Source organism: Rhea americana, unplaced genomic scaffold, assembly GCF_003343005.1.
Source record: "Rhea americana isolate MKP2758 unplaced genomic scaffold, rheAme1 scaffold_145, whole genome shotgun sequence".
Taxonomy (NCBI): domain Eukaryota; kingdom Metazoa; phylum Chordata; class Aves; order Rheiformes; family Rheidae; genus Rhea; species Rhea americana.
In genome coordinates this window covers 873,953-899,244 of record NW_028185539.1, presented here as the reverse complement: position 1 = coordinate 899,244, position 25,292 = coordinate 873,953, and the positions used below count along the sequence as shown (strand labels likewise).

The following is a 25,292-nucleotide window of genomic DNA, read 5'->3' as shown; positions in this document are numbered from 1 at the left end:
ATGTCCCGTCTAACTGGTGGCCTGTCAAGCTTACAACACTGGGAGGATCTGCAAGCCCGTTGGAGGTTATCCTAGTAACTCAGTCTTCGAGTAAATGTTATTAGAAACTTCATATGTCAGGTGGAGCAGTGTTGATCCACTTTTCAAAGTGACCTCTTGACTTTGAGATTCATAAGAAATACTCTGGCAGTGTAATGATAATACTATTACAAAAAATATTGGGTTTTTTAATCTTTGTATAGCTATAGCTTTGTTAGGAAGAAGATTAGATATCAAATATGTAAAACCAAAAATTTTCAACCATTTCTTTTTTCCTTTCTCCTTGATGGCCCCTTGAAATACCTGAGAGTGCACGAATTGTGCAATCATTGACTCCCCTCCGGCTTTTCCTCCTCTACTGTCTCCATTACCTGTCCCCAGTGGAAATGTGAGTGGCTGCACTAGGGAAGAAGCCAGCATACTAGGAACTTTGGGTATTACTTCTGACTTGCTATACTGAAAACTTTTGTTCTTTGGGTGGATGGCAGTAGAAAATTTACAGTATTTTAACAGTAGTTGACAGCATCAGGGAACTTCTCTCTAGCGGATATGTAAGGAGCACTCAGCATCTAAATCGGTAGGAGCAGACACAGCGCTGATGCAGCCCCATCTGAAAAACCTGGCGGATGCAAAGCAACAGCCACAGTCTCAAATTTGCTGTGTAAGCAGGAAATTAGCTTTGATCCAAACTCCTTCCAGCCCGTGAGTGTGGTCGCTGCCTGGTGATGGTGAGCGTGGTTACGCCCGTCTCGGGATCGGATCTTTCCAGCCAGAAGGTTTTGCAGCTCTTCCTCCTGCAGACCCTCGCTGCTTGCCTGCTCGCTCGTGGGTACCACACCACCCACGGCTGCCTTGGGGTGTCTTCCCAGCCGGCTCCAGGGGGGAAGGCTCCGTTTAAATGACTAATGTCAAGCACTTGCAGCAAGAAATACTGCTCCAAAAGCAGCTTCGACTCCATATGCATCACATACAAGAAGTCTGTGGTGGGACAGATCGGTGTTCCTTACAGGTCGTTTTTTTGGAGAGGCTGTCAGCGTAGGCAGTGCTTTCTGCATGTTTAAGCATGGTCTGTCAACCCGTCAAGAGGAGAAGCCACGTAGAAAAACACAGACGGCGCTTAGCTCTGCTGAAACTGGGAGACCTCGTTAGAGGAACACGTTGAAGAACCGTGCGCGTTTTCCCGTAAAGCTGGGGAATTTCCCTCCCAAAAAAAGACTACGGGCGCAGAAAGCCCACGAACCACAAACCCGGGTGTTGTGTTCTCAAGTGGTGCGGATGAGGAGGCTGTTGTTTTCATTTCCCATTGAAGCATAGCTACATGCACCGTACTTTAATCTTATTTGAGAAATAGGAAGGCAGGAGAGCTGTAAGGCTCTATGTCACTGCCACCAGCTAATTACAACCGTTAAATTTGTTCCACATTTAGAAATCATCTCTTGAACATAAGCAGAGGACAGTGGAAAATGCAGACTGCCTTTTCCCTGGTGCACAGAGATCAGCAGACTAGAATTCAAGTTGAACAACACGTGAAAAGCGGAGTAAGACATACACATGCATGAAAAGAAATGTTTGGGTTTGGATCCAAGCAGAATTTATTTGCCAAAAAGAAGAAAAAATTGATTGAAACCCATAATTACTTTACAAGTTGCTGTAATAAATTATGTATGAATGTAAATTATTTCACAGGAGAAGAACGTAGAGGAAACTTGAGCAGAAGGATCATGCATTATGTATAAAAAAGGAACTGTAAAAATATTATAGCAGCACATTTGTGTCGTTATAACTAAAGTTGTGTCAGCATTTTGATTTTACACCCTTTTTTTTTCTGTGGTTGTGAACGCGGTTGTTGAAACTTACTCTGTGTTATCAGAGCAGCACGCCCTCGCTGCAGCAATTGCAAACCATGTGCCTGTCCCAAAGCTGCAGAGGTGGAAGATCTGCAAACGTCCTCCTGGGCTCGAGATTTTCTTTGGGGTATGGTGACCCCCCCCCATCAGGTTAGTTACTTCTATTTTTGGTCCCTTGGGCACAGTTCCCCAGTCCGTCGGACTGGGGATTACGCACAACCTCGGACTCAGACACCCAGTGCATAAGAGGGACCTGCAGTATCTGTGGGGCTTGCACAAAATTTGGATCTCAGAATTTGGAAATGGATTGGCGCAGCTCTGAGCGTGGAGCCCGTTGGCTGTAGACAACTGGCCATGCAGACATCTCCAGCTCTCAACGATGCTTTCAGGATGGCAGCCACCTCTTCTCCTTGCCTTGAGGATGTAGCTTCTGCTGGTGCAGACTCGGCCTTCAGCCGTTGACCCCAAGTCCCGTGGTGATGGGCTGGAGAAAGGCGTGCTGAACGTGACCTGGGCGCGAGCGGGAGCCACGGAGGGGACCCGACGCCCAGCGCTGCGGGTCCAGTGCCTTTCCGCAGGAGCTCGGCTGCGTGCGAGCACGTCGTTGCCCAAGCAGAGAAGGCAGAGCAGGGCACCGCTGGTGCGGGGAAGGTCGGGAGCCCTTTAACGAGGGCAGAGCAGGCGGCTCTCGCCGCGTGGTTCAGTGGGACACGTTCACGCTGGACCCCGAGCACCCAGGTGTGGCCTCGAAGGAAACTCGGAAAATAGGTAATGGTGGCGGTGGTGTTTCAACGGGCCTTCAGCGATCCAGGGGCTGGTGAAGGTGGCTCTGCACGCGGGCTCTCGCTCGTCTTCGCCTCTGAACAGCAGAGAAGGGGGAGACGGAGCAGGTGTGCGTGGAAAGCGGGGCGCCGGCACTGGCCGAGCGCCTGCAGCAAGAGGCTTGAACCTTAGTTTTGTGGCTTTTTCAGTTAAAATGCCAGAGCGGGAGGCTTTTGAAGACGCTAACAACCAAGAATACCCCCTCTAAGTGAGGGGAGAGCCCTGCAGAGGGGAGAGCAAATAACCCAAAGGCTCTGCCGAAGGTAACGGGGCGCTCGGGAATTTCTTTGGAGAGGTGCAGAGGTTTGTAGCTGTTTGTGCAGAATTAATGCCGAAATGGGACGGTGTCCTGTATCCTCTTGTCCGGGCTCCCCGGGGCCTTTGGCGAAACTGGCAGGGGGGGGAAATAAAGACCCAAACGTGGCTGCGATTGTCCGGCGTGGGTTTCTCGCTTCTCGTGGCGCGTATTAAAGCGAGGGCAGCAGCGGTTAGAATTAACCGCGGCAGAGCCGGGCTGCGCCTGCCGGCGCGGGGGCGGCCTCGGGGCTGCAGCCCGCTCCGGGGGCTCGTCTCTGCCGCCGCCGCTCTGCCCCGCGGCGCGCGGGGGCTCGGTGACGCCTCCAAACCCATCCCGCGGCGCGCGCTCCGGCCTCCTCCCGGGCGCTTGCTCCCTTCCCGCGCTGCCGCGTGCTCCCCGGGATGCATCCTGCTGCGTGTTCTTCGATTACAGGGTTGGGGAAACCTCTCGGGCAGCTGTTGGCTGCGGAGGCCAGGACTAAACAGATGCGTCTGAGGCGTGATTTATCAGAGATAAAGCAATGGCCGTGTCACTTTGTAACGCTAAGCTCCCCTTGGCTAGTGTGATTTGGAGATGCAAAGGCATATTTTTATCTGCTTCTAGCAGTTGTGCTTCTGCTGAGATTATCATTTGGTCTCTCTCTCCATCTATGCTACAGCAACCATTTGGCTGGCAGTTTGGAAAACCATATTCCAAGGCTTAATTAATTTGCACTGGAAAATGTCCCATATGCTAGTCTTTGTTTATGGACATAGAAAACGAATCACAGAATTAATTAATGCTAATGTGTGTACATGTGTGTTTTTATCGTTTCTAAACTAGAAAATGACAGATGGAGAGATCTCAGCAGGAAGTGTCCGCTTCAGATCGAGCAGCCGAGCGCCCACATCTGGGACTGCCTGGCCGATAAAAGCGAGGAAGGCGCTCTCTGGCAACGGGAGGCAGTGAGCACGTGCTCGGTGACCAACCTGATCAAGGACCTCAGCCTCAGCGACCACAACGGCAACCCATCAGCGCCCCCCAGCAAGCGCCAGTGTAGGTCCCTCTCTTTTTCAGACGAAATGTCCAGCTGCAGGACGTCATGGAGACCTCTAGGGTCAAAGGTTTGGACTCCGGTAGAAAAACGCCGGTGTTACAGCGGAGGAAGCGTACAGCGCTACTCGAATGGCTTTACCACCATGCAGAGGAGTTCAAGTTTTAGCCTACCTTCCAGGTCCAACACGCTGTCCTCGTCCTGCGACGGTTCTGGATTTAGCAGCAGGTTTGGGTGTCAGACGAGCCAAGGGATGAGGAAGTCGGCTACCTGCGGACACGGAGGCGACGGCTGGGGCCGCGACCGTGGCTCGGGGGAGGGCGGCAGAGTCGACATGCAGCGGTCGCTCTCCTGCTCCCACGATCCCTTCTCCTCTTCGGAGTACTGTCCGCCCTCAGCAAGCAGCACGCCTGCCTCGACGCCGGAGCTGGCGAGGCGCTCCCACGGCCTCTCCCGAAGCCGATCGCAGCCCTGTGTCCTCAACGACAAAAAGGTCGGAGTCAAGCGACGCCGGCCGGAGGAGGTTCAGGAGCAAAGGCCTTCACTGGACCTTGCCAAGATGACCCAGGTAAGAGCTAAGGGTCTCACCCGCGCAAACATGGGCGCCTCAGACATTACCCAACGTGTATTTACAGGTAGGCAAACCGTAGCCCTCTGAACTCGTGAGGTACCGTAATTCAGAAAACAACAGCCTGAGCTTTGATTGCTTCCGTTTAGGCTAAAATCCATCACTTCTGAGGTGCATCTGTTTTGTGCAAAGTAAAACAATTGTTATGGGGAAAGATGCTCCTTTTATCGAAGCAGAAAATCGGTTTTCCTCTAACTGCCTTTGCTATTGCAGTCTTTAATAAATTCCTTCATTTCTTTTCTGCACTCGTTTTCGCACGCCGCCTCCACCATGCCCTTGTTTCCTCCTGGTACGTATTTTGAGCAGGAACACTGTAAAGGCTGCGTTTAGAGCTCAGGAGAGAGGAGCCCTGAGCCTGCCTCGCCGAACCGAAGGCAGCAGCCCCCGGTATCTAGCGCTCGCTCTGCCAGCAGCTCAGCTCTTACTACGCTGGGCTTTTCTTACTCTTAGCCTCTGTAATTTTCCACTCTGGAGATGTTATCGTGTTTCATTTTCAGTTGCAAACACAGAGCAAACCCTCCCTCTTCAATCTGCAGTGCAAAGCCAGATAACAGATCTGAAGTGAGAATCTGAGAGGATTTTGCTCTATAGTCCTCTTCCTGCGAGACCAGATTATTGGACTTTAAAAACATGTGAGTGAGAGCCAGAATGAAAGGCTGCATCAAAGGACAGTGCAAGAAGCGTTTTCATTCTGCACTCATGAATTTTTTCTCCAGCCACAATTTTATGATTCAACATTTCTCACGTCAATAATTTACAATCGTGAACTCAATGACAACACCAGCTTTGTGCAGTACGGAGATAAACTGTCTAAAGATCCCATGCCACCAGTTGCAAGAGCAGAGTATTAACCTCGATCTCCTGGCCTAAGTCCAACTTGGGTTATTACATTCAGTCTGCCAAAAATTTTCCCCTGAAGTTTCATTTTTTTGCGTGGTTGTCGTCTTCACTGTCCCTTGTGCCGTGCTGCTGTTGAGCAGCTGCTGCATTTCAGCCCGGGGTGACCGTTTTAGGAGCCTTTGACGTGATTTTCTTTGTGCACTTTGCATGGCCACTTACTGCACTGGCAAAGCCTGTTGGGCTTCCCCATATGAAAGCTGTTCCAGTAAGCTCAGGTTTGTTGTTCGTAATGAAACTACTGACAACACTTAATCAGGTGAGGTTGAAAAACAGAGCCTTGGATTTTGTCTTCTTGTCTTTCATGAATGCGATGACATCTGATGGTGTAAGTTCAGTTTTTCCCTCTACAAGAACGTGATATTTCATGACATTTTATGCTTGGCAGCTGAAAGGGTGTTTGAATGAGTTCATTTGTGTTGGAGGAAGTGATTAGTCTTTCCTCCTCCTGAAGAGCTTAAAAGATGAAAAGGGTCAGAAAACTATGCATTTGGGAGATTGCAGGGGAAAAAGACAGGGCCTTGCAGTCATCTTTTGATAAACCATGCCAGTAACATTTAATACATTAAGCTCATTTTATTAGCTAATAAGCTGGATAGGCAGTAAAAACAACTTACATGTGTTACTGCGTTTTACTAGCCACAAGCTGGAATAACCCAACTGGCATCACTGAAGGCCTTTTCATTTGCTCGCACTGGTGGAAACTTCAAAAGCACACGCTTGCGCTGGCGTACGTGGACTGTTCGGTTTGCTCCGGGCGGCTCTCCGGGGAGGAGCGCTGGCGAAGGGCTGCGCAGAGGCAGTGGGAGCCCCAAACCACTATCAGAGTCCTGGGGAGCCCGGCCTGGTGGAATGACGTAAGGACGTGTCCAGGAACTGCAGGCTGCATGTGGCTGTCATTCTGATCGCTCCATTTTGGGGGACAAGTTGCTCCGGAGCAATGCAAAGCACCGGTCACGCTCCCCCAGTTTGCACAGAAAGCTGCTGTGCAGCTCGTTCCCAAACAGTTCCTTCCTTCTAAAGGTGAAGGAAAAGGCGTTTGGCTGCTGGCTCGCTGCGTTTAGCCTTAGCACCCTGCGAGGTGGCTCACCGACAGGGCAAATGAAGAGGAGGAAGGCTGCCGTGCGTGATTTCTGTGCAGCCAAATCCAATCCAATCCAATCCAGTAGCTCGGCACCCAGAGCCTGGTTGTGCGTGCTGGCGGGAAGCTCGGCTGCATTACCCAGCGGGTATTTGCTTGCCCTGACCGGTGGTTTGATCTGTGAGGTTGAACGTGTCCACCTGTCCAAAGCTTTGCAAGCTTTTCAAGCAGCTCAGCCCCTTCAGGAGTTGCTGGAGACCCTCACTGGGCATCAGCAGGAAGGTACTCCAGACCTTTCAGGATTAGACCAAAGCGTCGACCCCATTGCAAAGCCTCTGGATGATGGATTACTCCATGTGTGCTGCATCTGCTTGAATACTTACTGGTGAACGAAGGGGAAAGATGAAAGGAACCGTACTATTTTTATTCCTGTAGTTATCTGGAGAGCCTGCGTGACAGCTACCATCGTGGAGTGGGGCTCGTGCCGTTGTAAGAGGAGAAAAAAATGGTCTCTGCAAATCCTGGGGGACAACAAGCTGTAGGACTGGAAGTTGATAGGAAAACCAAACAACAAGGAGCGCGAACCACTTACAAACCCATCACGGCCCTGGGGCTGTTTGCTAGAAGGGGCTGTGGGGCTGCTGGGCAGCTCGAGGAGAGCAAAACATCTCCAAGGATACCCTTCTCCAGAAAGGAAGGGAAGAAAGAAATGTTCCTGTGGCCCTGAAGTGCTTCCAGACTCCACATGTGCGTGGGAAGAACCCGGATCCACGCTCCTTGGTTGCTTAAAACATCCAGCAAAATTAGTGCTTGGTTTTAGCAGCAGAGGAACTGCAAGTGCTTTTGTTCTTGCAGCTCCAGCAGTGGCAGCTGCTCACCGGAGTTTTCCTTCTCACGTGCTGTTCCCTGGCTGTGCCCTAACCCCTGACATCGTGTGGTCTGGGATACCTGACGGCGCAGGCGCGCTGAGCCCGATTTATCGTGAGAAGAGCATCAGGCAGGGGAGCGAAGGCTGCGGGGATGACAGCAGCCCCGAGGAGAGCGAGGCGCGGGGTCTGGCGGGACTGTGCCCCTCCTGAGGACAGCGGAGAGGACTTGGACTCGTGTTGCGTGGCAGTCGTATCTCAACTCTTCACGAGGGTAAAATGCTGGACGTTGCACTTGGTCACCTCTGGGCTTTAAATTGCTTTCAGATGGCCGATCAAAATGTCACCGTCCAAGCGGCCTGAGCATTGCAGTCCCCTGTCCTTGCAAAGCCTCGAGCACCTGATGTGGACGGTGGCATCAAGAGCCAGGCTGCAGGGAGGGGATTTTAGTGTCACCCTCCAGGTCCCTTCCCCAGGTCAGCTGTGCCTGCACCCCTGCCTCTTCCAGTTAACGTTAGCAAGAGGGAGATCCTCAGTATTTCCGCGATGGGAACGCGGTTAGTTTGCTTGCTGCAGGTGAGCAGAAGCAGGAGGAGCACTGACTCGGGCTGGGGAAGGTTTCCTTTGGGTGGACGTTGATCGAAGGAGCACTGGGTTTGGTTGATTTAACTGTGCTGAAAGCGTTACTGCTTATCTTGTGCCAGACGTGGAACAGTTCTACGTTGAAAGTAGGTGGAGTACCACCCTTAGGCACTTCAAAAAAGAGGAAAAAATGGAATGCAAAATGAACCTTCAGCACAATAATAGCCAGATTAATACCCACAAGAGTTACGAGCTGTTAGTGACACGTTGAAGGTGCTGGCTTGGCTTTGTAGAGGAGAAGCAATGCTAAAGCTTCGAAGAGTTGGTAAATGATCTAACAGATCTCGCAGCTGGGCACTTGGTGTCTGTTGGTGGGTATTGAGTCAGGCTCTGTCTCCTCAGTCCTGTAACTCCCACAAGTTATGTGGACATAGTTTCATTCTTGAGGGTCTCCAGCCATTGCCACCGCTGGAAGATAGTGCTGAGCCTGCACCCCAGGTCTGTACTGCGAATGGTTGTCAAACCTTTCCAACAGCAGTACCTACACGCAGGCCTCCCTCTGTCCTGCGTAATGCACTTGAAGCAAGGAAGTCTGTGTACTTTTGGACATGCACGTGAAGCTAAGAACGGAGGCACGTTTCACGCTGGGCTGGGAGCGCGGGTTTTGCTCAGTGCGGACGAGCTTTTCCCCCCTGCAGCAGGGCTGTGCTGTTTTGGGAGCGTGGATTTTGCAGAGAGGAGAGGCCAGCTCTTGCATCCCATGCAGGGGAGATACCAGAGGGCACAAGTATAGAAAGATATTGATAAAAGAAGGTAAATGGAAAATGGTGCCATTCAAAGCAGGCATGAAACAGAGCAAAAGCGTGCTCTGCCCACGCACTAGGAGTGCGGGAATGGGACTCCCTATACCTTGCGTCGTGTCCTTGGTAATGTATTCCTAGAGCTCGTCGTGAAGGGAAGGGAGAAGGTATTTGGAAAGGTTTCCTGTACTTTGTCCTGAAAGCGTTGCGGCTTAATCATTAACGAGCGGCAGGCAGGTACCAGGCGCGTGAAAACGTGCCTGGCAGGGACGCGGGCACCTGCTAGCAGCAGCCGGGGCCGCGTGGCCGCGAGCTTTGATCCTGCACCTCGGAGGGACCTTGTGTGTGCTGCATTTCTCCCTGGCTTTCCACGTGGCTCCGGGTGGGGATGATCCATTTGCCTTCCCCTCGGAGCACAGAAGCCTTGGAGCTGAGCTGGAAACCTCCCTAGATCAACGGGAGATTTGTCAGTGGCTCCCACAGACGTGGGATTCAGGCCTTCGTGCCCGAGGCCGGCGGCAGGAGTTGTGCTTGCTCCGTTCCTGGAAGAGGTCGGTTCCCAGCCAAAACGGGAAGGTTTGGCCCCACTGCCCTGTGTGAGCGTGTTCAATAGCGGTGCTGTGAGCATGGGGCACCAGGGGAGCTGGGTTGCGCCCAGGACAGGCTCTTCTGCAGCTCCCACTTACCTTTTCTGTTCATTTTCCTGTTTGGAGAAGGTACTGCCTGCCAAACCGCTGAGAGCTCCTGCAAGGTCGTGCTCATGCAGGTGTTTGAAGGTTTTATGGATGTTAAATACTGTTTCTGATACTGAAACAATGACTATTTTTGTCCTTTGCTACCTCTTTTGGAGGCCAGCACTAGCTACTGAAAGATGTATTCTTTCAGTCTCGCTTTGTGTCTCTTCAAAGTGCTCCCAGTTGCCTCTCTTTGAGGTAAGCCCACTCTCAAGAGCCTCAGTGTATCTTCACGTCTTCCCTGCTGACCCAAGCCCTAACCATTTGCAACCCGTTTTCCAAACGCACTCACTAGGTTAATCAGAAGTGAGCTTCGTGCTGAGAGAATATGCAGCAGCCGGTGGAAATGGCAGCAAAAGCAAAACAATAAAAGGAAATGGGCTAAGAAGAGGGAGAGCATGGGCTATCACAAATGGTCGTGGTTATGAAATAGTCAAGACGCTAAAAAGAGCAGTGTGTCACCATAGCAAATGTATTTGGTAATCGAATTTCAACAGAAGGGATGCTGATTGTGCAGCACTAGCTGTTTGGCAAGAAAGAGGAGATGTGACTGGCCGTGGTGCGAGCATGATCATCACCCAGCGAGAATAAGAACGACAGCTCACTTTCCACAGGAAAAACAATGGGAAACATCCAAAATGGGGACAGCCCTTAGACAAGCAAAAGTGCAGATGTTCAAAAGTAAGTCAAAAAGCTCCTGGTTCATCTCTGCCTGCTCCACCTCTGATGTTGCAGCCTGCGTGCTGGGCACAAACCGTGTCTAGCTGCCACCTACAAGGGGAGTTGGAGCTCTGTGTCCTACCTGAGAGCATGGTCTTGGCATCTGGCCTGCTGGCCTGGAGAGTGGAGAGTTGGCTCCCATTTCAGAGCAGCCACTGACCTCTTTTTGGCCAGTGTGACAGGAGGTGGTCTGCCTTCATCGCTGGTCCTGTGCAGAGTGCAGCACCCTATTTGCTCTGATAGGACACGTCGAAGAAGACACTGTCCTCCTCCCACGCTCTCCCACACTGAACTGACAGGCACAACCATATCGACCGAATCCGGCCTTTGGGACAGGGTTGATGGTACAGGCTGTCGACTGGACTTCATAGACCAGACAGATGGTCTGAACTGCTTATAATGAGATTCTGCACAGGTTTGAAAGGCTAATCAAGGGATAGCGAAGAAGTGGAGCACCCAAGCCCCGGTTTCCGCCTTCTAGAAGGACCAGGCCTGGTGGATTCTCACACAGCTGAAGTGGTGTGCATGGAGCACTACCACAAGCGCTGCTGGAATTAAGTCCCTTTTGGTTGTCCTGCTCTGCACTGATCAGATACTGCATTTTTGTTCCTGCTCTGTGGTTTTTGAATTGATATTGTTTGTGCCTCCTTTTTGTGCTTTTGATTTCCCCTTAAGCATCACTTGACCCTGCTTTGAATGGTTAGGGCTGAATGCTCCTGAAGGACATCTTTACAAGAAGTCACCACACTTTTGTGGTTCTGTAGGTACATCCATAACACATCCATTAATATGGGACTTTCATTTCTTTTGCTTCCACTCCAGATCGGACATTTCCTAAGTTTTGTTTGAATTCTGAGAACAGAACATTACTGCTAAAGATTAGAAGGTATTCAGCAGTTAACAGTAATTTATTTTTCTAGCTTCAAAGCACTTTGATAAAGAGCAAAGAGTGAGTTGTAAGGAGGAAGAAGCCCTGCCAGTCTCAGTGATGCTACTTCTGCCAGGGTGCCTGAAAGATGCAAGGGGTTGCAGAGGACTCCCTTCTTCTGGCCTTGCATCACCAGCAAAGCAAGGGATGGCAGGCACAAATGTGGAGAAAACAGGGCTTTGAGACCTGAAGCGAAGCTCTGGGTTATCAGTTTGTGGGCTGGTTTGGGTATTTTGCCAACATCCCCTTCCCTCTGCCGTGGCCTCGCACCTCCAGTGAGGTTCTTGGAGGATGTGGATAGAGGCCTTCAGCGCACGTTAGGAGCAATTGAGCACTTTATCAGTTAGATTAAGCCCATCTAGTAAGCTTTACAGAACCCAACAGTATCATAAATGTTGTACTTGGTTATACATAACAAATCTGAGCAAAATACTTTCCAAAATTGGACATTCTGGGTAGGTGCAAGCTGCTCATCCAGGGGAAGGGCTAGCACTGTGCGCAACAAACCCTGGAAGCGTGTCGGGCAGCCCCTCCTCGGAGGAGAGGGAAGCAGCGCTCCCCAGCACGGCTCCATCCTAGGACAGGACACGCAGCAAAGAGGGGAACGGCCCTTCTCGCTCGGGCTTCGGAAATAATCCTTATTATCCTCAGGGGATACTGTAGGAAGTTTCAGGGAAAAGAAAACTTTTCCATCATGTCAGAGCAAGGATGAAAGTTCGTCAGCTGGAAAAGAAAGGCATGGAGGGCTTGTGCTGGGAGATCCCGGGTGAGTCAGTCGGAGCTTCCCTTTCCCCCTCCAGTGATGGGGAGCACAGACACACATTTATAATTTGGAGAGACTTTTCAGCTCCGACGCAGGCAGTTCTCCATGTCAAAAAATCCCCTAAACCAAGAAAGCAACCTCTGAGTAACCCGAGTTACTCAGCTACCCCAAATCACTAGATCAGACAAAAATAATTTCTAGGTTAATTGATGCTAAATAAAATGAGGCAGGGTGAGGATTTTAAGAATTTCCCCTTATTTTTCACGCCGTTTCACAGGTGCTAGGGCAGGGGCTGTTGTGAAGGGGATGAGAAGTGGGGCCCCCGTGCAGGTAGCGCACGTTCCTGAGCAGTGCCCAGCCTGGGGCTCAGGCTTGCGAGGCAGGTGGGCTGCCTGTGACCCTGCGCTTGGTTCGTGCCGCTAGCCCCCGCCGTGGTGCGCCAGCCTCTGAGCTACTGGCCCTCCTCCGTACGTATCATCTCCTTGCCATGCTCGTTGCTGAGCTCTCCGCCTGCAAATGGACATGCTCCTCTACTTCACTCATTGTTTTTTTCCCCCAACCTTTCCTTATTTTTCCTCCACGCAGTTCCTTGGTAAATCTGCCACAAAACTCACTCAGAAGGACCCGACTCTGCCCACACTGATGTTCTTCCTACGTGGTTCTACCTGGGCCATTTTGGTAACACTGAATCCTGCGAACACCCCTCCTTCCTGATGTTTTCCTAACTCTGTTCTGGCTGCTGATCAGTCCTCAGGCCAAGCTCTGCGGCCAGGGACCGCGTGTTCTCCAGAGCCTAGAAAGTGTCTTTCTCATCATGGTTGCTAGCATAAACAAATAATACTGCAGTCACCAAGTAACTTCCCAACCACAGTCTTGCATGGAGTGAGCCCAAAGGAAGTCTCCAGTGAAGTATCTCCAGGTTTCCAGAGCTGAAACAGCCAGGTTTGGGCATCCAACAGCAGCAGAGTGGGCATAGGTAGGTCTCCTGCGAAATCCTACTGCGGGATTGTGCGGCTGGAGAGCAGGATTTTAGCTCTGTGCGAATTACATAAGCAGAGCGAGAAACAGCAAAGCTGATATCCGTGCTTGGGCCAGAGTTTTAATTGCTTTTTCAGCTCAGTTATGGAAAGTAGCCCTGGCAGGCTTCGTGCTAACGCACAGGGTGTCTCTGAGCGAGGACTGGCACGGCGGATGGAGCAAGATTAGGCAAGTTTTGGAGAGCATTCTTGCCTTTGGTGGAGTTACTTTCATGGGTGTAGGGCGTTGCAATTCAGTAGGCAGGCAGAGTCCTCAAAGTGAAGGAAACTCAGTAAAAATGAGCTAACTCCTCTTGGACGGTAGGAGACAGCGGGTACGTCTGCGATGAGAGAAGCCTGCAGATTTGGTTATTCCTTTCGGCTGCTGTTCATGGCTCTCTAGGAATGAGTCTGGAAAGTTAGGTGATTTCAGATGAAGGACTGAAGCAATGGCAAGGTATCTCTATTACTGCGTATTTCCTCTCATTTAGCCAGTGGTTTGTATAAATGTTTAAGTGGGGAATGATATTTGAGATTGATAGGAGAGAAAGCTAGAAGAATTTGACTGAAAAATGAACAGAGTGCTACCAGAGGCCCTGTAGTCACAGGGCAAGGGCTGGGTGGTTGCAGTCGTGTCTGCTGCAACAGGTACATGCAAGTGTGCTGCTTAAGGCAAAAAGATCCCCCACCAGCTAGGAGAGCAAGCAAAAAATTCCAGGCTCTCCTCCTTACGGACCTCTGCCCAGGGATCTGAAAAGCTGCTAGTTACTGTAACTTTGTTAGTAAACATCAACCTTCTGTTCATTTTAATTTGGGGGAGGGAAATAAGCACCAAAGCGTTGTTTGTGGAAGTGGAATAACCTAAGAGCAGTCCTAGGAATGAAGAGGGTTTGCAGCCTTTTTTCCCCGTAGGCATTACCAGGAATAAGTGTAGAAGGATGCTGCCAAGGCATTGCTAACTTGCTTTTCAGCAGACCTTAAAGCATTCATTTTAGAGCTGGGGAAACCGAGGCACGGGCGAGCTGTGAGTGTGCTGGCTGCCAGCAGCGCTCCAGGAGGCTGGTGGCAGAGCCGGGGGTGGCACCCGCCTTTCTGAGCGCTGGGGCCGTGTCCCGCTCTGGCAGCGGACCGGCTTGTCCTTGGCTTGTCCTTGCGGCCCTGTATGCTTGTAGGCCAGAAACCCTGCCCCATAATCAAAATAAAAATGATTTGGGGTGAAAGAGACGTTTTCTTCACGCCATTCAGGGCAGGCCGGAGGTGTTCAGGCCAAAAGGGTGCGAGCTACTCCTCGAAGCAGTTACATGGCCACGTAACTGGGCTAATCAAGAAAGGGACCCAAGTGTTCAAGCTCTCTTGGGAGAGAAGAGAAGCCAAAATACTTGGGAAAACACTTCCTTTAATTCTTCAAAATCCTAGTTGCATGTTTTGGTCTCTTCTTTCTGCCGTTCCCTTAGCTTAGACAGAAGAGGTGGGCGCGTATCACTTCGCTTCTCATTCACTTGTGCAGCACCGAATTAGCAAAGCTTCAACTTAGGGCAGAAATCAAACCATGAAAACTATTCTTACTGAAATAATTTTAAAAGCTACAACAATGCAAGAATCCTTCTGTTCTTCTTAAAAGCATGCCAACGCTACGTTTTGTTTCTCTGAGTCTTAGAATTGATTTTCAGTCTCTGGGGAGGCTGGGTAAAAACCCAACTGAAAATACCGAGATGAGTGGATGACAACGTTGTGTCATTTAGGTATCGAAAGGCAACCTCGGTTTTTGGAGTTGGGTGAAGAGCAAGAACAGTTTCTATTCTTCTCCTTGCACCACAAAAAAGAACGTTTGGTTACGAAGAAGAACTTGCCTGGGATTTCTCATGGCGCTCGTGGTGAGGCTGGCCGCCCGGCACGTTTGGGACTCCCGCGCCGGCACGGGGACACCGATGCCAGAGAGCTGCCGCTCCAGGGTCAGCGAGCTGCCTGGGGACTCGGAGGTGATGGCTCATCATGGAGACGTTAGAAGAGGACATGTGCTGTAAAGGTTACCGCGGACGTATGAGTTGAGTCCAGTGTGGTGGACCTCTGCTAGACCCCCCAAATTAGGAGAGTTTGGTGAAACAGTAGCAAGCCAGGAATGCGCAACGCAAGCTTGCAGCGTTCAAAGGGCACGGCAGTGGTGGGGATTTTCCAGGAACTGTTACCTCCTCCATACGCAGCTTCAAAGAGATTTAGACCCATCTAAACTTCTGGGCTCCTTGTTGCATCATGACTATCAACACTTAGACCAGTTTAGATGGCAAAATCGGGGATCAAAAATTGTCCCCGATAAGGACAAAATGAGCCTTTACTATCTCTTACCCATTCTGTTTCCTGCCTTGAAAAACTTTGATAGGGTTGTTACTGAGAGACTTGAATGTGTGTGCTAATATGTTTTCAAATCCGGCTGTGCTTTTTGCAGTTTTTTTCCAAGTGAAGCGTTGGTACGTGTTGTTCAACACCAGCCTTGTTGCCTGGAGCGTGCAGCCCGCGGCAGGGGTAGCCAGCAGCGGTCTGGTGACGCTGTCTGATGCGGCTTGCCACGGAAAGCAGGACAGGGACGCGTTCGTGTCATATTTGCCGTACGGTCTCGGTGGCAATAGTTGTCAGAGATGCCGCGGGATGCTTTAGGTCATGTTTTGCAGTTTTACCCGCACCGTTAGAACCTGGGCTTCGGCGTGGCTTGGAAAGCGGGGACGCAGCGGCGCCGGGCAGGACCGGCCGCACCGATCTCGTTCAGCGCGCGCGCCCGCCGAAGCGAGCGGTGCGCACTGTCCGACGCGCTGGCGGGCGAAACACTGGAGTTTCTTGATTCCAGTTGTATCCCAGGGAATAGTTCGATATCGATGTAACTTCTAAGAGAGATTCCAGCTTCTCAGCCCCAGTGTTCTCTAAATAAATATGAATGAGCAAATGCAAAGGTCAGTTTGTGGCTTGATGAGAAAATGCGTTGGAACCAAGAAAATGAGCTGGTTTAGAGGGTGCAGAGGACTGGGAGGCTGACTGGTTTTGGTTTTGGTCACACTATTACATATGCTGCCATCATTATTCACTACCTCTTTATTTTGTTTTTATTTAGAGACACACATACTCGGAAAAAAATCAGTCAGTATTGGAGATTATAGTGATGTTTGCTCCTGGCTTGGAATGCAAACGGGCTCTCCCTGTCCCCGTTCCTGTGATAAACAGTTCTTGGTACTCACCTCGGTCGGAGAAGACCCCCGCGGCGGCGCGCTGCTGCTGGCGGGCGCCAGCGCAGGCCGGGCACTGACTGCCCGTGACCCCACCGCGCTCGCTGAGCGCTGCTCCTGACTCCAGGAAGGAAGTCAGTTCGCTGCAAGGAACTTTACCCCCCCGCCTGCCCCCCAAATATTTCCACTGCCTCTGTAGATGTTTTGCATCAGTTTTTTACCACACTGTGCAAAAAACAAAAGCTTTTCTTAGGCATCGCCGACTCGCCTGCTTTAAGGGTTTTATCGTGAAGGGCAAATTGCGCACGTGCTTCTGAAGCATCGAAAGCAGCAAGCGAAGAGGAATGGTTGGGTTTGACATCTGGGTGGCACCAGACTGGATTGCATGTGTGTCAGGTCCCTTCCTGCCTGTCCTACGAGTATCCTTTCAGCTGGGCGTGAAAACGGAGAAGATATAAATGTTTTCACCTGCCCTTGTCTGCTGAGACCATAGCTAAGCTCCCTGGGACGCGACCGCTGGTGCGGCAGGTCGTGCGTGTGCCGGAGGCAGCCCGGAGAAAGGCCGTCGCCCGCCGAGGACTGGTTAGGGAGCGCGGCTTGGTGCTGGCCGTCGAGGGCAGGGTGCCTCGGCGCAGTCGGGAGCTGCTCGTAGGAGCTCGTTTATTGCAGCAGGCCGTTCTGGCGACGCGTCAGACTTCGTAACAGTAAAAGCGTGGGAGGCAGTGGCATACGTTGCTCTGATTTTACACGAGAAACAATCCCAGCTGCTGCGCTCGGGCGCCTGCGCTTCGCCGGGTTCCCGCGCGGCGCCGTCCCGGGAGCTCGGAGGTTTTGCCCGGAGGTTTTGCAGCAAGTTCCCGGGGCGTCGCGGGCAGGCCGTGGGGCTGGGAGGGAGGGCGCGGGGCGCGCGCAGCCCCCGCCTCCGCGGGCGGTGTGTTCCCTTCGCTGGCGGCGGCGGGGCCGGGCGCCGCGGCGCTTTCTTGCGAGCTGCTGCCAGGTCGCCGACGGACTGACGTACCGTCAAGCGGCGGCCAAAAGTGGTTGTCTGCACTGCTTAAAAAAAAAAAAAAAAACTAAGAAACTGGCACTGCAGAAGATTTCTTTGCAGTTTTCTGAGCTCGACCTTCTTGTCTATGTTTCTGCTGAATATCGGAGCGATACGATTTGCAAATAGCAGTCAAACGTTTCTCCCCTCTCCCTGCCACGTTTCATTAATTTTATCTTCTATCAAGGGAGGTTGAAAACGTTAGAAGAGCGGTGCAGGGCGGAGGAGAGTGCTGCGAGGAGGAGTAAGCCGAGAGCGTCCAGGGAGCGCACGTGGCAGGGCAGTGAAGCAGGAGTCCGGATCTGCAGCCAGTTTCAGCACAGCTGTCCGAAGGGCTCCTTTGGGCACGAGAAAACGTTACCGTGGCTTCGTGGGCAACGGGCAGCGCTGCCAAAAACCGTTCCTCAACGTGAAGCTTTAGTGGGGGCGGCCAAAGCCGTCGCGGGGGGATCTCTTCCGCGCAGAGCTCCCCGACGGCGCTTCGGGAGGAGCGGCGGAGCGGGGCAGGCGGATCAGCCGCCTTCCTGCGCGGGCGGCTCGGGCTCGGCCGCGGCGGACGTGCTGCGCGAGGAGGCCAGGAGAACGCCCCGTCGCGCGGGTGCCCTCGCTCCTTGCAGCCTCACCGCCTCGACGCGGGGGCCCTGCCAGGAACAGAAATGCGCCCGTCACACTTCGGTCCAGTTTTGCTCCATTTCACTAATTTTTTGGCAAATGCAGCAGCTACGGTACGTGACTATGCAAAATATATTATTGGACAAATTGCAGTTGAGTCATTTGGAAAATGTTCTGCTTTCTTAAACTGTTTTCCACAGCTTCCTTTTATGCAAGCGCCGAGCTGGACGTGCCAGGGCAGCTCTCTGCCGGCCGTACTTCCCCGTGCGAGGGCCCGGGGGGCGCGGGCTCTGCCCCCCTGCCCGTGCCCTGCTCGGGGGCGGGTTTCCTACCTCCGCTTGCCGGCCGCTCCTGAAGCCGTGGCGCGGCTGGAGAGGGAGGGCGAGCGCGCGGGCCCCGCGGCCGGTCCCCCGCAGAGGTCCTGCTGCCGGCCTCGGTGAGGATCCCCTCCGGGCTGTGGTCGTGGTTTCCCTCCGGCGTCTCCCGCCGGGTCGCGCCTGGCTCGGGGCTGCGGTTACCAGACGGGCTGGGTGAGCTTGAATTCCTTGGCACGGCGAGGCGCGGGCCTCTGCCCGGCTCGGGCTCCCTACCGGACGCGTCGCGCTCGGTCCGTGCGCCGTGTGTTTTATAGCTGCCTCCTGCGTTTTCCTTTCCTCAGATATTTCAGTCGTTTCTTTCCTGACGCTGCGTTCATCTCTCAGGAGTTCTTTGCAAGGGGGGCAGAGCCGGTTCAGGAGCCGCATCCTGGCCGCCGGCGGCAGCGTTGACCTTGGGACGCGAGCCCGTCGGGTGAATTCGGAGCGTCGCCCGAGGCACCTCCCGCTTCCCGCTGCTACTTCTCTGCAAAATGTCATCTTTCCACGTTTGTGCAAAGGCCGTGCCAAGCGTTTCGCCAGGCGGACCGTAGTCGCGTTAATATTTATTCTCGCGCGTTCACTTGGGGGCTCCCTGGTTGAGGGAGACGTGTCGCAGGATTTCACGGGAGGGAAGAGCTCACAGCTGGCTGTTTTGGGAGGGGAGGAGTTCTACGAAGAAACGTTCCCGATGAATTTCTTCAGCTTTCCCCGTGTTGAGGCTGCCGTTTTCGATCTTAATACATAGCACTGTCCGTGCGGTGCCTGGCGGCAGCTGGAGGAGGGCAAGTACCTGGTTCAAGCCCTCTGGAAGGTGCTGGAGGACAGACCTTGGAGGGTTCAACCAGTTTCTGACCCGTCATTTGATAGCACCCAGGGAATGAACATGGGGGAGTTAGTGTGAGGGTCGGTCTCGGCTTGTACGTCAGAAATATTTGAAATGGGACCAGCAATTAAGAGATCAGCTTTGGGCACCCCGAGTTACAGAAGTGCTTTGGGCCCAGCCACGTGTCCGTGGCACGCGTGAGGACCCCCGCTGAAGGCAGCGGTTGTAGCTAGCCTCTCCGACGTGTCCAGCTGCAGATGCGTGCGCGCTGGGCAGGCTTCATGCGGCGCGGTCATTGCTTTGGCGGTTGGCGAGCAATGATGCGGGCTGGCAGCACTGCCGCTCGGTTACAGCCGTCAAGGCTTTCCTGCTTTTTCTGTGTATTTGTGGACGGTTTTTCAGGTATTTTGTGTAGCAACTTCTCCTTTTGTTCCTCTCCCCATGGGATCCCTTCGCATCCTCTCCGGGCTTTTCCATTGCCGAGTCTCTGCGGGGAGTTAGAGGAAGGTGAGCTTGGTAGCTCAAAAGTTAAGCAGCAGGTTACAAATGCAGCTTATTGCGGTTCTGAGGAAAGCACGTTTTGGGTGGAAGGTAGTTTACTTAAGCTAATGCAGCAAAGTCCAGACTGCTGCGAATGAGTGTCTCCCCAAAGCCACCTGCCCAGTGAGCGCTGGAGGCCGCAGCCAAAAGGGTGTCTGGGTTCCTACGTTTTCCTTGAAATCGCCAGTAGTTGAGATGCCTAACTACCCTTTTTGGTCTGGTGCTAAAGGGCAACTTTGTCGAGCGGCTTGGAAGAGGCCCAAGGTTGCTGAGAACAAGCGATGCGTTGTGGGCAGGCTTGCACGGCCGGGGCCAAAACTTTGTCTCGCTGGCCGGCACAGATAGAGGGCTTCACTGTCCCGTGCTGCCAGGTCGGCAGCCCTCGCATACGCTAAATTGGCTCAATAAATAAAAAAAGAAGTAAGGAAATCCAGATGAATTTAGAACAGACGCTGCATTGAGGATAGCGGCTGAGGCGCATCTGCTCGCCGGGCAGCGCCTGCGCCTAACGGCAGGTGGGAACAGCGCGTGATTAGCACCGGCTTGGCGGGTGCCCCGTCGGTGCCGCGCGCGTCCCCGTGCTGGGATCCCGTCGCGCCCGGCCGCCCTGGGCACGGCTTTCCGGACCGAGCGCTGGCAGGCGGGCGTTGCAGAGGATGTCTCGGCCGTGGGCCGTCTTTGTCGGGGACCGCTGCAATGTGTGAAGTGACGAGACCGTCGGAAGGGTTCTTCCATCTCCCTGCGGGGAACAGAAGAGCGTTACCTAGAATGACTCAGGTCGCAAGCTGCACGCAGAAACAAATGGGCTTGCAGCATGTGAGCATTAATGGCAGCTGTCACAGCGCAGTGAGAATATGACACTTGGCTTTTTTGTCTGGCCAAAGTCCAGACAAAAGGGAACATTTCGGTGGCTGTCAAATGCATTTGTGGCAGTTCTCTGAGAACTTTCTAAGATCTGAAGCGCTTTTTGTTTGGGCAGAAAGACTGTCCTGACCCTTTTAACTCCCCTCCAGCTGCCGTAGTCTCCTTCCTCTTTAATTTGGTGTTACGTGGAGCACCCGTCCACTTCTCTAAAGCGCTGTACAGCATCTTCCTTCCTTGCACCATGAAATAGCACACCCAGCACACGTATGTGTGTGTAGCGAACGTAGGGAAAACGCCTGGGTTAGAAGATGAACTAAATTAACAGCAGGCAGTGAGTGGAGAAAAATTAACGTTCTCAGAAGTGCCAAAGTTTTATTTGAAAAAGAGATTTGCACTCCTGAGAGCACTGCTGACTTTCAGGAGACTCAGGCTTTCAAGTGCCTAAATCACTTTTGGAAACGTGCGTGCAAATTTTTTTGAGTACTTAGAAAATATTTCTCATGTGTCCCCAGGCCTTCTCCAAACGCGCTGGTAGTTACAAGTTGTCCATTAACCACAGTTTGCAGGGCTTTGTGTGAAGCTGTTGTGTAGCCAGTACCTAGCAGACAGAACACATGGAAAGTCACAGGTTCTATTAAAAAATGCGAAAAGAACGGCGTGGGAAGTGGGTATGCCTCGGGAGGTGCAGATCCTGCCACCAGTGATGGGCGACGGGGAAGAAAATGCAACAGTTGAGGGGTTGCTGTGTCCTCCAGCAGGTAACGGGCAGTATCTGCTCAGCTGGGAGCCAGTGTCACCAGTCCAGACCGGAGTACGCTCGCCGGGGCGTACTGGTTGTCCGGGCCAAGTCTTAGGTACTCTGAGGCATGCGTTGTGAGCCTTGACCAACAGTGTAAGTAGTACCCAGTGGCAGTCAGCTTCATGGTCTGTGGCTCTGCCCTGCTTGGGGCTAGGCAGGCCACCTTTTGGTGTTAAGAAAGTTCATGCATTTCCAGGCAGGGAGATTTTTTAAAGGACAAATGCCTGTTTTTTCACATGGACTTGTGGCTTTTGGTGTTTTTGAAACGTCCCTTCCACAGAAAGAAATGTTGAGAGGTAGCCCTATCGCTTAGGCACGGGCTGCTGGGTCTCAGGCCAAGCCTTTGCTCCTGCTCTGTTGTTGCATGCGTTGCAACCCTGGAGAACGAGCAAGAGCGCTCGCGATGCCTTCACACGACTGCCTTGCTTTCTGCTCTAAGGGAAGACCCCTCTCCCCGTTGGCACATGCCACAGGCAAGCTCAGACGCAGTGCAGGCAGGTGCAGCTCCCTTTGCCGTGGTGGATTTGTGGCGGTGTAAATGAGAGCAGGATCTGTCTCCGTCTCGAGCTGGAGTTTGAAGGAACTCCTCCTGCAGTGAGTCAGAGCTTCCTTTAAATGCAACATTTGTGTGAGCTTTTGCAATGACTTGTTTTACTGCGATGCTTCGTTCAGCATAGTGCTGAGAGCCTTTCAGGCTGCAATTGGTTTGTGTGAATTTAGTGCAGGAACCTTTGATTTCTTAAAAAATAATTGGAGTGTGAAGTAACTGGGTCTGTGACCTAGCTCCCTCCGGAGGTATGTAGAACAGTGATTTTGCTTCATTTAGAGCCTGGGGCAGGTTGTTTTGGTAGAGTTATTCCCAATTTGTCCTGATTTGTAAGGTACACGAGGGAGAAAAAACCTCAAGCAAATGTGTTTTAATTTCCTGGGAATGTCAGTCAGGACAACCATGGAGTAGTGCTGTTTCCTCAAGCTGCATGTTTGGTAATGAAATATGCTGCCACGGACTGAGACAGCAGCTCTTCCATTTCAAAGGAGTGATGCTCTCCTGGAGTAGTGATGCTCTCCTGGTTAGTCCAGCCTGACTATGGCCCAGGGTCTTAGATGGAGCATGTGATGGCAACAGTACAGGTTTTTCCTGCTGTCTCTGGCTTTGGACATCCCAGATACCCAAAGAGCTCTCAGGCTGTCCCGCTATCTCCAGGCAACCTCAAGATAATGTTTGCTTAAACTGTAGTAGAGGGTTACAGCGATGGAGATTTCACAGCCACTCTAGCAGTGCTCCAGGATCTGTGTTCTTAGAGAGCTTTTCCTAGTGCAGGACCAAATCTTCTCTCCTGCAGTTCCAGCCCTTTCTACCTAGCTCTGTTGTGCAGGTGGGAGAACAGGTCATTCATTTCTTCCTTCCAGCTCTGCTTCACGTCCTTGGAGCCTGCCCTCATCCCTCCCCTTCAGTTTGCCTTTTTAAACTGTTCCTTGGAGGTCACATCACCTGGCCTCATCCTTCTCGTTGCTGTGGCTTCTCTGCAGCTGGACCACGTCCTCTTGCAGGGTGGGTGCAGGTGGCCGGCTGTGGCCTCCCAGCGCCGGACCGACGGGCAGCATTACTGCGCCTCGCAGGCTGCAGCCTGGTCGCTCATCCCAAGCCGGCCTGCGGCGTTTTTGCAGGAACGTGATGCCATTTGGCTAACGCTCAGGTTTTGACCCACAATAACCCCGTGATCCTTTCCCACAGAGCAAGCTGTCCCCCTCGATGCATTTGCTGGTTATCCCTACTTTATTTAACGCTATCCTCCTTTTTTTTTTTTTTTTTTCAGACAGTATTCCCCATTTTTGGCGTTCAGGCTGAATTCCTGCCAGCTTGCGGCATTTGCAGGTTTAACTGGTCCACTCTCTGCTCTGTCATCCAGGTCATCCAAGAAAATTCTGCCCAGTCCCCAAGCCTGCTCAAGCTCCTGGGGGATCCTGCCTGGTGCATATTTCTGTTTTGTCAAGGAACTACCCATAACTCATTCTGGAGTGTGGCTTTTCGCCTTTATAGTAGTGTGTTTCGATCACGCTCCCCATTTGTCTCACTCGGCAGTCTCCCGCAGTCAAAGTGTGACCTATACCTCCTGCTGGGGTCTGCTCATCACCATGTGTTTGGGTTGACACCAGGGAAAGCCCACCCTGTCTTTAAGAGTGAGGAACCCTAGAGCCGGGAGGCCTGGCTTACTGCAGATACGCTTCAGGTTTCACACCACGTGCAAGTCCCACACAAAGAGAGGAAAACTTCAGGAGGCAAGGGAAACCCGGATGCTTGTTTGGTCGTTGCATATTTGTGCAGTTTCTAGGCGTTTCAGAGCCACAGACTGGATGAGCATCCTCAGCTGGCAGAGATGCTTCCTTCCATCCCCTTGTTTACTGGATGCACGCTGGAAACACCCGCTCTGGAGCGCTGGGAGATAACTAGCGAGGAGCTCTGCCCAGGCAGCGGGCGGGGGGAGCACACTCATGGTTTGCTGATGCTGCTAGTAAAGGCTACACGTCTGGTTTTCATCAGGGCCTGTGCCTTATGGGGTCACATATTTTCTGGTGCAGACTGAGCCATGGCCGCGTGGAAAAGGAAAAGCAGGCGACCTGTAGGGCAGGAGGAGTTGTGCAAGGCGCACGCGTGCCTACCAGCCCCTCGGAGCACGTAGGATGCCCAGGGGGGTGCACTGCTGCTCTCTGCAAAACTTCCCCAAAGCATTTCATTTTACCCTTTTTTTGAAGTCTGCGGATCGCAGTAGGGAATGAGAAGGAGCCCGGCCTCCCCAGGACAGCGTGCCGCCCCTCCGCTCCCGCTGCGTTACAAAGGCAGCAAGCAGCACCGAAAGCCCCCCCAGGGTGCCCGCGCGCGCTCCCGGGACCGGACCCTTGGTTTCCATTCCCTGCGGCGGCAGCCGGGCGGGTTCCCGGGGGCTGCGCGCCCCGGGCGAGCGGCCGGCTCGGAACCGCAGCGGGCCGCGCGACGCTAAGGAGAAGCTGCCGGCCCTCCTCTGCCCGCGGCTCTGCTGCAGCCCCGTGCCGGCCATGCGCTCCGGGCTCTTGCAAGAGGCAGGCACGGGCTGCGCTGGCCGGGGCCGCGGCCGCGCTTCGGGTGATTTCTGCTTTTACCCTTACGTGGGAGGCAGATGGAATTGCTGGAAAACTTTGTAATTCACACACAAGCTGCTTTGCAAAATATGTAAGTGCAGAACATTTTGTCAGGCAGTGAGAAGAGAGCTGCTGTTTACAAGGGAGTAGTTTCCTGAGTTTGTGACGTTTGCCCTCATTCCTGGTGTCTGAGTTGCCTTTCAGCCACCTGCGTGGTGTGCGTGCATGTGTTACGAAGAAGTGCAGGGCCTTGGAGACTCTGTGGAGGGTCTTTCTGGTCTCCCCCCATCCGCTTTTCTCCTTTGTCCCACAGAACCACAGAATGGGAGAGGTTGGCAGGCACCTCTGGAGATCACCTAGTCCACCCCCCCCCCCCCGCAGGGTCACCTAGAGCATGTTGCACAGGATCGCGTCCAGGCGTCCCTTTAAACAAAGTGACAGTACACGAGCAAAATCCAGAGTTCGACCTAAATGTATAATCTGGCATGTACCCAGCCTGGATGTAAAGATGGGAAGAGCTGGAGTCCCACCACTGCCCGTGCTCCTCGGTCCCAGCCTTTACGTTTTCTTCGTTTCTAACGTGCCTTTACCTGCCTTTGCGGTTCCAGCTCCAGCCTCTTGGTATGCCTCTTCCCCCTTTCCAACCCGCTCGGTTCGATAAGCCGCTCGGCGCCTATTTCAGCCGCCTGCTCTCCCTTCCCTCCGCAGAACCGTCAGACCTTCAACAGCCTGAGCTGCCTTAGCGCCGCGCCGGAGGACGGCGCCCGGCCGGAGCCCTTCTGCGCCGAGTCCCGGGCGGCGGTGACGGCGGCGGCGCGCTCCTCGGACGTGATGCCGGGCCGGACGCCCGCCTGCACGCCGGTGCCGGAG

General features: G+C 52.9%; 1 protein-coding gene across 1 annotated transcript in view; it reads left to right on the top strand.

Moving 5' to 3' along the window:
* FAM53B (family with sequence similarity 53 member B) overlaps positions 1-25,292 on the top strand; it is a 30,271-nt gene that overhangs the window by 2,966 nt on the left and 2,013 nt on the right. The window contains exons 3-4 of the mRNA XM_085299100.1: positions 3,829-4,607; positions 25,131-25,292. The exon at positions 25,131-25,292 is cut by the window's right edge and continues 2,013 nt beyond it. Coding sequence (XP_085155226.1) covers positions 3,829-4,607; positions 25,131-25,292 — 941 coding nt within the window. The remainder of the gene's footprint in view (positions 1-3,828; positions 4,608-25,130) is intronic.